Source organism: Puma concolor, chromosome B4 (genome assembly GCF_028749965.1).
Source record: "Puma concolor isolate L17-30 chromosome B4, mPumCon1.1.hap2, whole genome shotgun sequence".
NCBI classification, from domain to species: Eukaryota; Metazoa; Chordata; class Mammalia; order Carnivora; family Felidae; genus Puma; species Puma concolor.
In genome coordinates this window covers 59666118-59680901 of record NC_141673.1, presented here as the reverse complement: position 1 = coordinate 59680901, position 14784 = coordinate 59666118, and the positions used below count along the sequence as shown (strand labels likewise).

At 45.0% G+C, this 14784-nt stretch overlaps 1 protein-coding gene across 1 annotated transcript; it reads right to left on the bottom strand.

The window, feature by feature from the left end:
• Window positions 1-534: 534 nt before the first annotated feature.
• MIP (major intrinsic protein of lens fiber) lies at window positions 535-5083 on the bottom strand. Its single transcript, XM_025926647.2, has 4 exons — window positions 4724-5083; window positions 3792-3956; window positions 3281-3361; window positions 535-1467 (listed from the first exon to the last, which is right to left on the bottom strand). Exons 1-4 carry the CDS (start codon window positions 5081-5083, stop codon window positions 1282-1284), a joined length of 792 nt encoding a protein of 263 aa, XP_025782432.1. The 3' UTR covers window positions 535-1281.
• Window positions 5084-14784: the final 9701 nt, after the last annotated feature.

Here is a 14784-nt window from a genome sequence, read left to right as displayed (position 1 = left end):
CTCTGATGGGTGTATTTTGCCCATGACAAAAGAAGATAGGGCTCAAACGAATAATTATCTCATGAAATATTAATCATTTGAATAGAACGAATCGATTTCTAGGATATGAAGAGAGAATTGCTGAAGATGAAAGGACATATGAGAGAAAAGTGAAAAGACGCACACACAAAAAAAGGAAAATAAAGAAGACTATAAAACTAGGGGTAAAAGATACCATTTGAAGGGTGTTTTGAGTTCTCTAACTAAATTAAAACTCTGAGGGTCAAAGACTCTTCCCTCCTACTGCCGCCCTCCCCCCCCACCCCTCGTGATTTGCTCCAGGCATCAGATTTCCTGTTTTGACTTTAGGGAACCCTTCTGTGGCTTAAGTACCTTCTGCCTGAAGGCCATTTTGGGAATGTCTGGCAGAACAGCTAAACTAGTTACTTTTTCTAGATTCTAGGCTCACCCTACCCCTTGTTTAGGTTGGGAGCTCACTGGCCCAGGGCCTCCAAAGAGATCCATCATACCAGAATGAACACAAAACCCAGCCAGTGGATGTAGACAAGTTTATGTGGCTTTACAGAACAGTTCAAACCCCAGTGTTCACTTTTCTCAGAGCTACTTCCCCACCCAAGTCCTTGGGGCAAGCATCCCTGAGATAAGTAGACTACACTCTTCGATTAACTTCCCCAAAACTTTCTGGCACAATTGCAACCTGATCTGGGGCTAATAACGCCATTTCCTCTCTCCCTGCCTCCAGCCCCTTCCTCCCAACCCTTGAAATGCCTTGTCTCCATCTGCCTCCTGTGAAGAGTACTCCCTGCTTCCCTGCTCCTGCAGAAACCTAGGGTCATAAACTTGACTTGGCAGCAAGGTAAAGGCCGAAGCTTAAAGGTCTTGGTTCCTGTGCTCACCACACTGGGTTGGGAGAGGAAGGTAAAGGATGACACCTTTTTTCCCTTCCCTACCTCTCCTGCTGTGCCCCAAAACTTAGACACAGCCACATTCACTCACATTCATACGCACAATCATGCACACTCAGCGGCGAAGAGAGGTGGGATGGAGAGGAAGGGAAGTTTGCACAAACCAGCTCATGAATGCAACTTGAAAGATTTCACACGGCAAAAGGCAAAACACACACACACACACACACACACACACACACACACACACACACACATAAATTAAAAAATAAAGAAATACATGTCCCTCCCCCAGTCTCTTTCTTCATCCAGGGGCTGGCTCAGCCCCTCTGAATAAACCCAGAAGCTTCCTACTCCCTCTGGCCAAGTGGAGCTTTCACAGGGCCTGGGTCTTCAGTTCAACAGGTTCCCCTGTGCCCTCTGGTTGTCCATTGGAGTCACTGGGCCTGGCACCCTTGAGAATAGACAGTCTCTCAGAAACACTCTTAAGCCGGGGGAAGAGGAGAAAGTCGTAGAGGAGACTGCCTAGTCCTCCTCCAATGATTGGGCCCACCCAGTATACCTGTAGGAAAAGGAGAGGAATAATCAGACTTGGGGAAGGGATCAAGAGCAAGTGGGGTGCCTGGGTGGCTCAGTCGGTTAAATGTCTGACTTTGGCTCGGGTCATGATCTCACAGTTCGTGGGTTCGAGCCCCACGTCAGGCTCTGTGCTGATAGCTAGGAGCCTGGAGCCTACTTCAGAGTCTGTGTTTCCCTCTCTCTCTGCCTCTCCCCCGCTCATGCTCTGTCTACCCTTTCTCTCAAAAATAAACATTGAAAAAAAATTAAAAGAAAAAAATTAAACAGCAACAACAAAAAAGAGCAAGGCTATTCTTTTTCCAACTCTATGGGTGGAAAACAGACATCTGCACTTGGCACATACAACTGGGAACTATTTAAGCAGAAATCAGTGTTTGTTTGTTTTTAAATTCTAAACTGCTTCAGTGCCTCAAAACTTACCATTTCTTTTCTGACTCACCAAACTACTCCTTTATCCCACATCTCAGCACATATATATTCTATTTTTTATCAATTTGCACTAATTTATATATTGCTTTGAAAAATTTTTTACTCGTGGTAAAACATAAAATGTATCATCTTAATCCTTTCTTTTTTTTTTAAGTTTATTTATTTATTTTGAGAGAGAGAGACTGACAGAGCACAAGCAGTGTGAGGGGCAGAGGGAGAGAGAGAATCCCAAGCAGGCTCCACACTGTTAGCACAGAGCCCGATGCAGGGCTTCCACTCATGAACCGTGAAATCATGACCTGAGTCGAAACCAAGAGTCAGATGCTTAGCCAACTGAGCCAGCCAGGTGCCCCTCATGTTAACCATTTTTAAGTGTACAGTTCAGTAGTGTTACGTATGTTCACATTGTTGTACAACAAATCTCCAGAACTTGTTCATCTAGCAAACCTGAAACTCTATACACATTAAATAATAGCTCCCCATTGCTCCCTCTTCCCAACCCCTGTCAACTATTGTTTTGCTTTGTTTCAATGAATTTGATTACGCTAGATACTTCACATACGCGGAATTATACAGTGACTGGTGTATTTCATGTAGCATAACGTCCTCAAGGTTTATCCAGGTTGTAGCATGAGTAAGACTTTGCTTTTTTAAGGCTGTATATTATTCCAGTGTATGTACATATTGCATTTTGTTTATCCATTCATTTACGAGGGTCACTGGGTTGCTTCCACCTTTTGGCTATTGTGAATAATGATGCCATGAAAACAAGGATACAGCTTTTAATTTTTTAAAAATTATTTCTGTATGTTTGTCTGGCATTTGGCCAAACAACACAAACATAACCAATTTTTATTGAGGACTTATTCCATGCCAGATTTTGTGCTAAATGTTTCACACATATAACTTTCATACTTATTTTTCATAACACCTCATTTTATGTTAAGGAAACCGGGGTGCAGAATGACTGAACCATTTGCCATGGTCACACACAAGGCCAATAATGTGCCAGAACTGGAATGAGGCCCAGGCCTATCTCTACTTACACATATCCTGAGCTCTGAGAGTAGAAGTTTCTGACTTCCTGTTTAGTTGTCTGTCCTCACAGTGCTAGGTTTAGAATCCCGTGGATACTTAGTAAAAATCCCTTGACCAACCAGTGAAGGAACAATATGAACAAGAACCTCTCTTTCTAACAAAATAATGAATCCTGCTCCCATAGGCATGCCAAACTGTGACAGCCCCTTTAGCTGAGTGCTGGTAAAGCAGTTAACACATCCAGATGAAAGGTAGGAGCCCAACATGGAACCTGCAGCCCACACCCATCCAGGAGGGCTTCAGGATCTTGTCCCTCTCCCCTCACTTACCCAGTGGTTGGTGAAGTTTCTGGTGAGAATGGCAGGAGCAAAGGAGCGGGCAGGGTTCATGCCTGCACCAGTATAATACATCTGCAAAAGACACAGTCTTAATTGAGACACTTTCCCCTACTCCACCCCAGCTTCTCTCCCCACAACCCACATGTCCTTGAGGGCTGGCACCTTGCCTCCAGCCAGCAGCAAGTAGGGAAGGACAGGCTTCATGGGGGTTCCACAGTGGAATGAAGGCACTGATGCCTCATCGGGGACAGACTATAGATCCATAGGCAAAACCCACATCTCCCCATGATGCATACATTTCTACTTTGGGGGCAAGAATGACCAGATGTAGTGGTCACAAAAGAGGAATAGAACAATGTTGATTCCTCTGTGCTGACTGATAGAGTCAGGTGGATTATGTTCATGTTTGACAGTGAGGTGGGCAGAAAGAAATTCAAAAGTTAGGAAAAGTTTAGGGGCCCTGGAATCTTTAAACAAGAAGTTGATTCGTTTTCCTGCTTACCCCAAAGAGGTGACCCAGGGTGAGGGAGAAGCCAACAGCCAGGGCCACAGATCCCAGGCGGCCATTCCGCCTCTCGTCGTATGTGGCAAAGATGCAGAGCACAAACTGGAGTGTCAGGAAGATCTCCACCGTGGTGGCCTGGCCCACACTTACCCCAGGGTGCAACTGGGCAAAGGAAGAAGAAAGGAGGCAGTTCATTAGGGTTGTCACAATGTCACGTCCTCAAGGCTTCCCATACAGGAACCCCCTTATGGCATCAGTTGACTGGAGAGGAAGGATAATACAACCACCTTCACAGTAATTGTTTCTGTATTCTTCACAGTATTTGTTTCTTATTTTTTCCTAATAATACTCCTTCATGGTGGAAATAACTTACCCATTTATACAGATAAGGAAACTGGCGCCCTATAAGGTAAAATAAGTTTCCTTAAGAACCTGCAAGGAGCGGGGCGCCTGGGTGGCGCAGTCGGTTAAGCGTCTGACTTCAGCCAGGTCACGATCTTGCGGTCCGTGAGTTCGAGCCCCGCGTCAGGCTCTGGGCTGATGGCTCAGAGCCTGGAGCCTGTTTCCGATTCTGTGTCTCCCTCTCTCTCTGCCCCTCCCCCATTCATGCTCTGTCTCTCTCTGTCCCAAAAATAAATAAACGTTGAAAAAAAAAAATTTATAAAAAAAAAAAAAAAGAACCTGCAAGGAGTTGAAGAAAAGTTGAGATCAGAACTCAGGTTTCTTGAGACAGTCCAGGGCTTTTTGCCTTCCTTAGTCCTGCAAACTACCTTTGAAAGACACACACACACACACACACACACACACACACACACACACACACAGAGACACACACACACATGTCCCAGCCCCCTGAGGAACCAATCGGCCACCACCAGGCAGGGAATCAGGGTACCAGGTTCCTCCAGCCCCACTTAGCTGACCATTACCGTATTAAGTGCTAGGTTTCCTCGAACGGCAGGCGGGGTAACACTATACAGCACGGCGGCTCCAGCCACGGCTCCCAGGAGTTGGGCTGCCATATAGCAGAAGGCACGGAGCAGCGACATCTGGGAACCCACAAGAAAGGCAAAAGTGACTGCAGGATTGACATGGGCTCCACTGATGTGGCCCACAGCCTGCACCAGCGTAGCCAGGGCCAGGCCAAAGGCCAGAGCCACCTGCAGAACATGCAGGGGTCCAGGGGTCCAACGCAGTGAAGCCCCTAGTCCAAAAAAGACATAGAAGAGGGTGGCAAAGAACTCAGCAAATATGGACCTCCAGAAGGAGGCTGACCGCAGTTCCCACATGGCAGGGGGGATGGGCACAATGCCTGGGTCCCTGATACCCCCCTGGCCTGATCTGGGTGGACAGTCCCCTTTATAGAGGACTCTTAATCCCTGGGAGGGGCAGGCTGAAGTGGCTGGTCCAGCCTCTTAACCCCTTCACAGCTGTGGAGGGCTGGGCCCACACTTACGCATCTGTTAAAGCTGTTCGATTTTCCCTCCCTCTTCCACTGGGAGATGAGCAGAGCCATAGGTGTTAGGGTGGGGGTAGTGTCAGGGCTGGAGAGGCTCTGGGAGGAAGGGACCAAGAATAGGGGGACTATAAAAGTCTGTCCTTCCCTTTGTGTCAAAGTTGGGGTTCATGGTCCTGACTGTCATCTGTATTAGAACATTCCTCAATTCTGCTTGGAAGGTCAGTCAGACTGAGTTCACTTCATGGGGTATGAGACTGTGCTCCTGAGGACCTTCAGTCTCCTCTGAGTCGGGCAGGGGTAAGGGTGGGGGTGGGGTCAGGAGTGGGGTCCAGCAGGGAAGTTGGATAACTGAAGAGAATTCTTTAGTTCTCTGGGATTAGAGGGCCTTTGTCCATTGGTTGGTTTGGTCTGGAATCTGTGGACCCTGCAGCTCTGGGACAGAATAGTTCTGCTGTGTCTGGTTTTCTCGAAGCCCGGGTTCCCTACCCCCAATCCATGCCAGCACCTTCCTTTCCAAACCCTCAGCCTGGCCTTGTAAACCACAAAGACAGTTAGGAGGAAGAAGCTATCTTCCATGGATAGGCTGGGGGTGTGGGCCTGAGGAGGGGGAAAAGGGTTAGTAGTTAAATTTCAGAATCAGGTTGTACTTCATCTTTCCTAACTTACAAGGTCCTGGCAAGAAGTACTAAAAAGAAAGAAACTGAGTCATGACTATGAACAAGTGGGAGGGTCTAATGCCTCCTAATATGGTCGTAATCAGGACATTAGGGTCTTAAATCTTAATCCCTAGGGAAAAATCTGAGGGTGGGGGTGTCTGGAGAGAGAAAAGGATAAAATGGGAAAGGAGAGCATGGGGAATGAGGTTCAGTTGTGCTCAAGTTTGGTGATGAACTTGGGACCTAGAGATGAGTGCTGGGAGATGGTAGAGAAGGCACAATAGGACATACTGGTAGGCTCCAGCATCTCTATACTGTGGCAAGTCATATAGGCCACAGACTTTTCCCATGAAGCCCCAGAAGAGAGCAGAAATTTGAAGGAGAGGTCTGCAGTATTGGTCACTAGCATTGGTCCCATCCAGTACACTTGTGGGGAGAGAGGAGGAACACAGATAATGGCCTATGCTCGTCTCTTCGTCCAATATCTAGCTTGGGGATAAATAGGAACAGTTACAGCAAAGGCAGAGAGTGCACCTAACCCACCCATATGTAGGAAGAGTTGCTGAGAACAGGTCAGAGGAGACTGAAGCTCCCAAATTCATGGAAGAAGAACAATCCATTAGAGATCTATGGAGTCTCTTGGGTTCTAGAAGCCCCACCAATCTCCTCACTTCAGGCCCTGTAACCCTTGTTGCACTTGACTCAGAGATGCTCCCAGTTCCCAGTCACCTCTGTTAGTGAATATGCAGTGTTCACACTGCTTGTGGGAAAGGACCCCTGGATAGGACAGAAGGTAGTCCTTTAACCATCATGGTGTTAAGAGCAGAGAATTTAGCAACAGATACTTTGGTTCAGATGTGGATGGGAATACAAAGTGATAGAACTAGTTATGACTCCTGGTGGGGTGTAAATTAGAATAATCACTTGGGAACACAGTATAACACCATCTTATAAGGATGAACAAACAAGGGCGCCCGGGTGGCTCAGTCAATTAAGCATCCAACTTTGGCTGAGGTCATGATCTCACAGTTGGTGAGTTTGAGTCCCACATTGGGCTCTCTGCTGTCAGCGTGGAGCCTGCTTCAGATCCTCTGTCTCCCTCTCTCTGCCTCTCCCCTGTGCACATGCTCTCTCTCTCTCTCTCTCTCTCTCTCGAAAATAAATAAACATTAAAAAAAGATGAATAAACATACTTTCTGACCCAGGAATTTAGCTTCTCATGTATATACCCAAGAGGAACTTTTCTATACCTGCACCAGCAGACATGTACAAGAATACTGAGAGCAGCACTATTCACAATAGCAAAAAAAACTTGAAGCAACCCAAATACCCATCGATGGGAGAATGGATGTATAGACAGTGATCTCTCTCTCTCTCTCTCTCTCTCTCTCTCTCTCTCTCTCTCCCCCTTTAGGTATGTATATATACACACATATATTTCACACAATGGAAAATTATTCAGCAGTCAAAATGAGTGAACTATTGCAGTGATACTCAATAATAGGGATGTATTTTAGCAATACAATATCAAGTAAAAAAAAAAGTCCCTGATGATGATACATGGCATAACCTTTTTGTAAAGTTAAAAAAAATCAGGGCACCTGTCTGGCTCAGTTGGTAGAGCATGCAACCCTAGATCTTGGGGTTGTGCATTTGGTCCCCACATTGGATTGCAGAGATTACTTAAAAAAAATTTAGGAGGGGCACCTGGGTGGCTCAGTTGGTTGGGTGACCGACTTCAGCTCAGGTCATGATGTCACAGTTCGTGAGTTCAAGCCCCATGTCAGGCTCTGTGCTAACAGCTAAGGGCCTGGAACCTGCTTCAGATTCTGTGTCTTCCTCTCTTTCTCTACCCCTTCCCTGCTCATGCTCTGTGTCTCTCTGTCTCTCAATAATAAATACACATTTAAAAAAATAAAGAAAAAAAACAAAACAAAACAAAACAAAAAACTTAGGATCTGGGGCGCCTGGGTGGCTCAGTCGGTTAAGCGTCCGACTTTGGCTCAGGTCACGATCTTGCAGTCTGTGAGTTCGAGCCCCGCGTCGGGCTCTGTGCTGACTGCTCAGAGCCTGGAGCCTGTTTCAGATTCTGTGTCTCCCTCTCTCTCTGACCCTCCCCTGTCCATGCTCTGTCTCTCTGTCTCAAAAATAAATAAACGTTAAAAAAAAATTAAAAAAAAAACCACAACTTAGGGATGCCTGGGTGGCTCAGTCAGTTAAGTGTGTGACTCTTGATCTCAGCTCAGGTCTTGATCTCAGGGTTGTAAGTTCAAGCCCTGCATTGGGCTCCACACTGGGTATGAAGCTTACTTTAAAAAAAAAATTTACATATATATATATATATATATATATATATATATATATATATATATAAAGTTAAGGGGTACCTGGGTGGCTCAGTCGGTTGAGTGTCTGACTCTTGATTTCAGCTCAAGTCATGATCCCAGGATCATTGGATCAAGCCCTGCATTGGGCTCCACATTCAGTGTGGAGATATTCTCCTCTCTCTCTCTCTCCCCCTCCCTCCCTCTGCCCTGCTTCCCCATTCACGCTCTCTCTCTCTAAAATAAAATTAAATTAAAAATTAAATTAAAAAAAAGAATAACATTTAAAAAAAATGGGGCGCCCGGGTGGCTCAGTTAAGTGTCCGACTTCAGCTCAGGTCATAATCTCATGGTTCATGGGTTTGAGCCCCACGTTGGGCTCTGTGCTGACAGCTCAGAGCTTAGAGCCTGCTTCAGATTCTGTGTCCCCCTCTCTCTCTGCCCCTCACCTGCTCACACTCTGTTTCTCTCTCAGAAAGAGAGAGAGAGAGAAAGAAAGAAAGAAAGAAAGAAAGAAAGAAAGAAAGAAAGAAAAAGTAAAGTTAAAAAAATCTAAAATAAAAATATGCTTTCAGAACACATATAGATGAAATGAAACTACTACAAAAAACCCACAAAGAATGATGAACACAGGCTTCAGGATGGTGTTTACTTCAAGTGTGTGGGAGGAGGGGATGAACTGGAATATTTACATACATACATGTAGATTTCTGTGATTTCAAAAAGGTTCCAGTTTTTCTGTTACATGGTTGGTTAGTAATGGTGCTTAATTGGAGTGCCTGGCTGGCTTAGTCAGTGGAACATGAGGTTCCTGATCTTGAGGTCATGAGTTCAAGCCCCACATTGGACATAGAAATTACTTTAAAAAATAATGGTGCTTAGTTTATTATTTAAAAAAAACAAACAAACTGAGGTATTCACCTTCCAATGCCCCTTCTCGGTAAAAGGAGCTTTCCTACTACTCTTCCTTTCTTATACTCTAATAAACTTTGGCCTGTTGCTTAAAAAAAAAAAAAAAAAAAAATTATGGGGAGGCAAATATAAGCCAATGAGGAGGGGATGTAATAAACAAAGGAATATTGCATGCACTTGAAATCCATAACAAACAACAGCAACAACAAACATCCTGGCTAAAGTTATCCCCATTAAATATAAATTCCAAGAGGGCAGGGATGCGTCTGATTTGTTCACCACTACAAACCCCATGCTTGACACACAGGAGACAGTAAATAAATCTTTGTTGAATAAATTAATGTAAGCTCTCCGAGCCTCAGTTTCCTCTGGATCAAATAACATAACATAGGTAAAGTCTTAATATGCTGCCTGGTACAGAATAAAGCACTTAATAAATGGAGACATTTGATGAGGGTTTTATTAACAGCAAGAACTTATCCCTAACCACCAACCCTACAGCCTCTTATAAGAAAGAACAGAAGGGCAAAGTGCAGTTAATTTGGTGCCCTTATAGACAGCAAATACAATGGTTAGATTTCCTTTTTGAAGCTATCAACTTCTTTCTTTCTTTCCTTCTCCTTCTTTCCCTCTCTATCTCTGCCCAACGTGGAGCTCAAACTCATGACCCCAAGAACAAGAGTCACATGCTCCACTGACTGAGTCAGATAGGTGCCCCAACTTCTACTCTTTATTCCTCATCAGATATTGATAAGAATCTCATGGAGAACTGAACCCTGGTCCATTTCCTTTCATATTGGCCACTTAGCTGAATGCCAGGCTTTCAAATTCAATATGAGCTCTCAAAAACTCATTGGAGTTTTTGCATAGATTTACGTATAACTAGAATACCTATTGTTTTCTATTAACCTATCTTTAAAAACAAAACAAAACAAACAAAACAAAAACAAAAAACTCCAGCTGTGTCTCCCTTGAGGAGTGGAATCCAGCCTTCCCTACACTCTTGCTTGGTATGGGTTGGGTTCTTACCAATACCAGTGCTCCAGCAGTCACTGAGAAACCCACTGCCAGACTGCCTGGCCCACCTGCTTCCAATCACTGCTGGTGAGCCACAGCACACATGGTGAGTACCTGCTGGATAGTGGAGAAAAACTCCAAGCTCAGACCCTGGCCTATGACCCTTCCCGCTCATAGATGAGACCAGAGATGCTAGGACCAGGGTGAGAGAACACAAACATCTCCCCATCTGCTCCCCCCTAGGCCCTACCATCTATCCACCAAGGAAGCTTTAAGCAAAGGATCTGCAGCAAGTCACCGAAATTCTTGAGTTGCTTGAGCCTAACTCATTGACCTATTTGCATCATACTGAAGATGGCTAAATGAGAGGATGCGCAGAGCACGGGTGCCCCCTCTTTTGTTCATTCCTTAAAGTCTTATCAGCCATCCACCCTTATTACCTACCCAGTGTCACCCTATTCAGGAAGGTGGAGGCTGCTGCTTACCTGGATGGCTAGCTGGGCTATAGCCACCTGGGGCAGTGCTAGGTAGAAAAGGACAGATGTCAACATGGCTGCTGTGCTCTGGGACAGGACATAGGACACCCCCCTAGAGGGGGCAAGCCAATTGGTACAGAGCAGTACCAGAGTGAGGGCAGGATTTGAGTGTGGGCCCACATCAAAAATCTGCGCCATGCTCACCACCACCAGTTCTTCAGGCAAGGTTGAGGGACTGTGCCTAGCACAGAGCTACCACTGGGGCACGAGGCCCTAAGAACAGCCCCTACAAAGACCAGGATGCCCAGGCCTTCAGCCAGCACATCTCTCCCAAACCGTTGGCTCTATAGGTCTTGGGGGCACGTAGGGGAGGGAAGGCAAGATCAGGCTGGCTGTCTGCTGCACTCTTCTCCCCCCTGGTCTCTCATATCTCTCCTTCTCCACCTCTCTCTCCCCCACCCCCTCAAAAAACTCTCCCAACCAGGCCTCCACCACTTCATCCTGCACTGCCCCTTCCCCAGCACCTGTTGTGCAAGGAAGGAAGGACTAAAAGACAGAATAAGGGAGTGGTCAGAAAACAGACCCCCACTGGCTTAGACTGGAATTTAACAACAGAGAAGAGGAGAGTTCTGTTTCCTCAGAAGGTTCTCAGAAGGAAGGAGTCTATGGAAAAAGATGGTGGTTTCTCCTCTCTGCAAGAATCTTATCTCCTAGATCATAATTTTGCCAGTCAGGCTCAGAGTCTCTGTTTGGTGTCCTGCTCCAGTTTGGAGACTGCTTTTCTAGGTCTAAGTGAGTGGAGTTGGGATGAGGAGCAAGTGTTTCAGGTGCTTTTTCTGGAGGAAGAGGCAGCCAGAGAGGTGAGAGCTCTACTCTTGTGATTAAAGAACATCTCATGTCCTCCCTTCAGCCAATAGAGAGGAACCTCATCCCTCAACCTGCTACCCCTACCCAGTCAGTGGTCTCCATAAGGGAGCCTTAGACTTTTATACTCACACCTAAGCATCCACTATCCCCAGCCTTAGCCCTTCTCTCTCCTATACTAAGCTCTTTCTTCCTTTTTAGCCCTCTGACCCAAACTCACTAAGTGAGCAAGAGCTTATAATGGCTTCTGTCCACCAGAGGTGCTTACAGTGAAGGTAGAGACTCATCCTTCCACTTCCTAATCATCTTTATAAACCTGGGTTTCGGGAGCCAGAGAGGTAAAGAGGAAAGCTAAACTGAGGATCTGGAAGACAATAAGAATTCCAGGGAAGGCAAGGTAAGAATATTTCCATTCCTCACCAGAAACAGAGCAAGCCAGCAAGAAAGTATCAAGGCTGAATTGGCAATCAGGCCATTGGAATCTGCAAAAGAAAGTTCCTTTGAGGAAAACTGCCTGGGAGTGGAGGGGATTCCTGGAGTCTAACACTCTTGGGATCACCCAGGACAGACCCTAATTTGTCTTCGTCTTCTTTTCTGGTTAGCTTGTTCGCTTTTTGTGTTATCACTCTACTTCATTCTTGTATTTGGGGCTCTTTTCAGGGGTTGCCAGAATTTTTAATTCTAGATTCTCTGACTTCTCTCTTCTGGCCTTAAATAAGCATACAAAATTTTTGAATTTTTTTCCTACTAAGAACTATGAAAGTGGAGAAATAGGATTTGTAAAATAACAAACTTGGAGTAATTACAAAGTTATTTTGTAACTTGTAGTAGTGATCATCCTAGAGTCTCAAATATCTCTACAGTAAACTGAATTATCTCTGGGTTACTAACAATCAGCCTTCCAACCTCTTTATATTCCTGGGGCTAGGGATCCTAAGTTCACTATACCCTCTTCCATAAAGAAGGCTCCATTTCTCAGTCTCCTAGAGGTGCCATACGAAGTATAATCCATAATATTAGGTAGTGAGTGCATCTATAAATCTCAGAGAATCTGCAGGCAGAGCTGTTTGTCTTGTTTCATTTCTCCACAGGGGTTTCATGTAATTACCATACCCACCTCTGAGGTTATCCAGGACCAGTTTACTACCTCTCTGAAGTTGCTCCCTGGCCAGTCCATATCATCATGACCTAAAGAATAACCTAGGTCTGAGTTTCATAAAAATATCTAACCTGCTGGGGCACCTGGGTGGCTCAGTCAGTTAAGCATCTAACTCTGGGTTTCAGCTCAGGTCATGATCTGTTTATGAGTTTAAGCCCCACGCTGGGCTCCATGCTGACAGTGCAGAGCCTGCTTGGGATTCTCTCTCCGCCCCTCCCCCACTTGCTCAGTCTCTCTCTCAAAAATAAATAAATAAACTTAAAAAAATATATATCTAACCTGCTGACCTAACAGGATTGTATCAGGATCAAATGAGATATACCCTGGCAATATACACATTAAGTTAGCTGCCTTAAAATGTAAATGAACTGATTCATGAATTAATCATATATATACATAATTTATGATTATCAAGTATTGAACATCCTCTCTGGCAATTACAATGTGGGTGAATCGAGATATGGTCCTGAGGGGTTGGGTGAACTTCCATCTCTCCATCTACCATGTGGAATCTCTATCCCAGCCCCATATTCAGAATGCCAGATCAGCATGTAACCCAGCTCCATTGTGTGGACAGTTTCATAGGACAAAGGCCCCAGCATAGCACAAGCCAGCCTAGCAGCCCCTTTGGCTAGCTCCTGAGGGCCCCCCTTCTCTCTCTTTCTCTGGTTATGCTTTGCTGACTGCTGACTCCTGGCAAAGTCCAGAACAATCACCAAGCTCTGTGCATCATCCCTCTCCCATCCATAGTTAAGGGCTCCAATTAGCACTTGGATCAGGTGAGAGCTCCCACATATTAGAAATGGGCTAATTCAAGAAACAGAATGAACATAGACTGAAACATCCTGTACTTGGCTCCTTCTCCCCTTCTTTTCATAGGGAGTCAGATACAACTCTAAGCCAGGGAGACCAGTGCTCACTATGGTTAGGTTCTGTTCTAAGTACTTAATAGTATGTGTGTTATCTCACGTACTGGTTTTCCCTAGGACTGCACAGTTTATTCCCTACTTATTCTATTGACATCCTATCCTTGGATGACTTCACCTATGTCTGGTCTCCCTCAAAAATTATTTTTTTAATTAAAAAATTTTTTTTCAAAGTTTATTTATTTTGAGAGAGAGAGAGAGAGAGAGAGAGAGAGAGAGAATGCCCACAAGCTGGGGAGGGGCAGAGAGAAGGAGAGAACAGAATCCCAAGCAGGCTCCGCATCATCCATGCAGAGCCTGATGCAGGGCTTGAACTCATGAACTGCGAGATCATGACCTAGCCGAAATCAAGAGCTGGATGCTTAACTAACTGTGCTACCCAGGCACCCCTCTCCCTCAAAATTTATATCTATATATTTACAGAAAATTTTCACCTGGGTGTCCTATGGACACCTCAAATACAGCCTGTCTGAAACAGAATGGATTATCTTCCCCCCCATTCAAACATGCTTTTCTTCTGTATCCAATCATTAAATCAGAAACCTATGAATCAGCTTTGATTCCTTCCCCTATCCTCCCATTTTCACCTAACCAGTCACCACCAGAACTCTACCAATTCTGTCTTTTAGATGACTTAACCCACACCATGTCCCACTTGAGAACTCTATATCCTGTTTGACCCTGTTTCTGGTCTCATTCCCTCTCCAATTCATTCTCTATGTTGCTGTCAGCTTTATCTTTATAAAAACACCTGTAATTTGTCATTTCCCTGGGTCCCTTCAACAGCTCCTGAACATCTGAAAGACATTACTATGGGGTGCCTGGGTAGCTCAGTCAGTTAAGAATTTGAGGTTAAGCGCCTGACTCTTAATTCTGGCTCAGGTCATGATCTTACAGTTCCTGGGATCAAGCCCTGAGTCAGGCTCTGCACTGCCAGTGCAGTTGGAATTGCAGTTGGGATTCTTTCTCTCCCTTTCTCTCAAAATAAATAAATAAACATCAAATTAAAATACATTACTATAAATACAGGACTCCTCATAATTTACCCTCAACTTTTCCAACTGTTCTCCGTATCTCTGCAGCATGAGGCCCTGGCAATTTTGTGCTTCTTGTGGCTTCTCAAATACTTCATTCTGTTTCATTACCCAGTGCTTTAGCAGAAGCTGTTCCCTACACCTTGAATGTCTTTTCCCCTTT

Bases quoted from the DNA above. Each gene is read 5' to 3' on its own strand.
- MIP (XM_025926647.2), bottom strand. From the start codon at position 5,083: ATGTGGGAACTGCGGTCAGCCTCCTTCTGGAGGTCCATATTTGCTGAG. The intron at 3,957-4,723 runs GTAATGGTCAGC...TCCTTTGCCCAG, and splicing joins GAAACCTAGCACTTAATACG to TTGCACCCTGGGGTAAGTGT. The intron at 1,468-3,280 runs GTAAGTGAGGGG...CTTTTCCTACAG, and splicing joins GAAACTTCACCAACCACTGG to GTATACTGGGTGGGCCCAAT.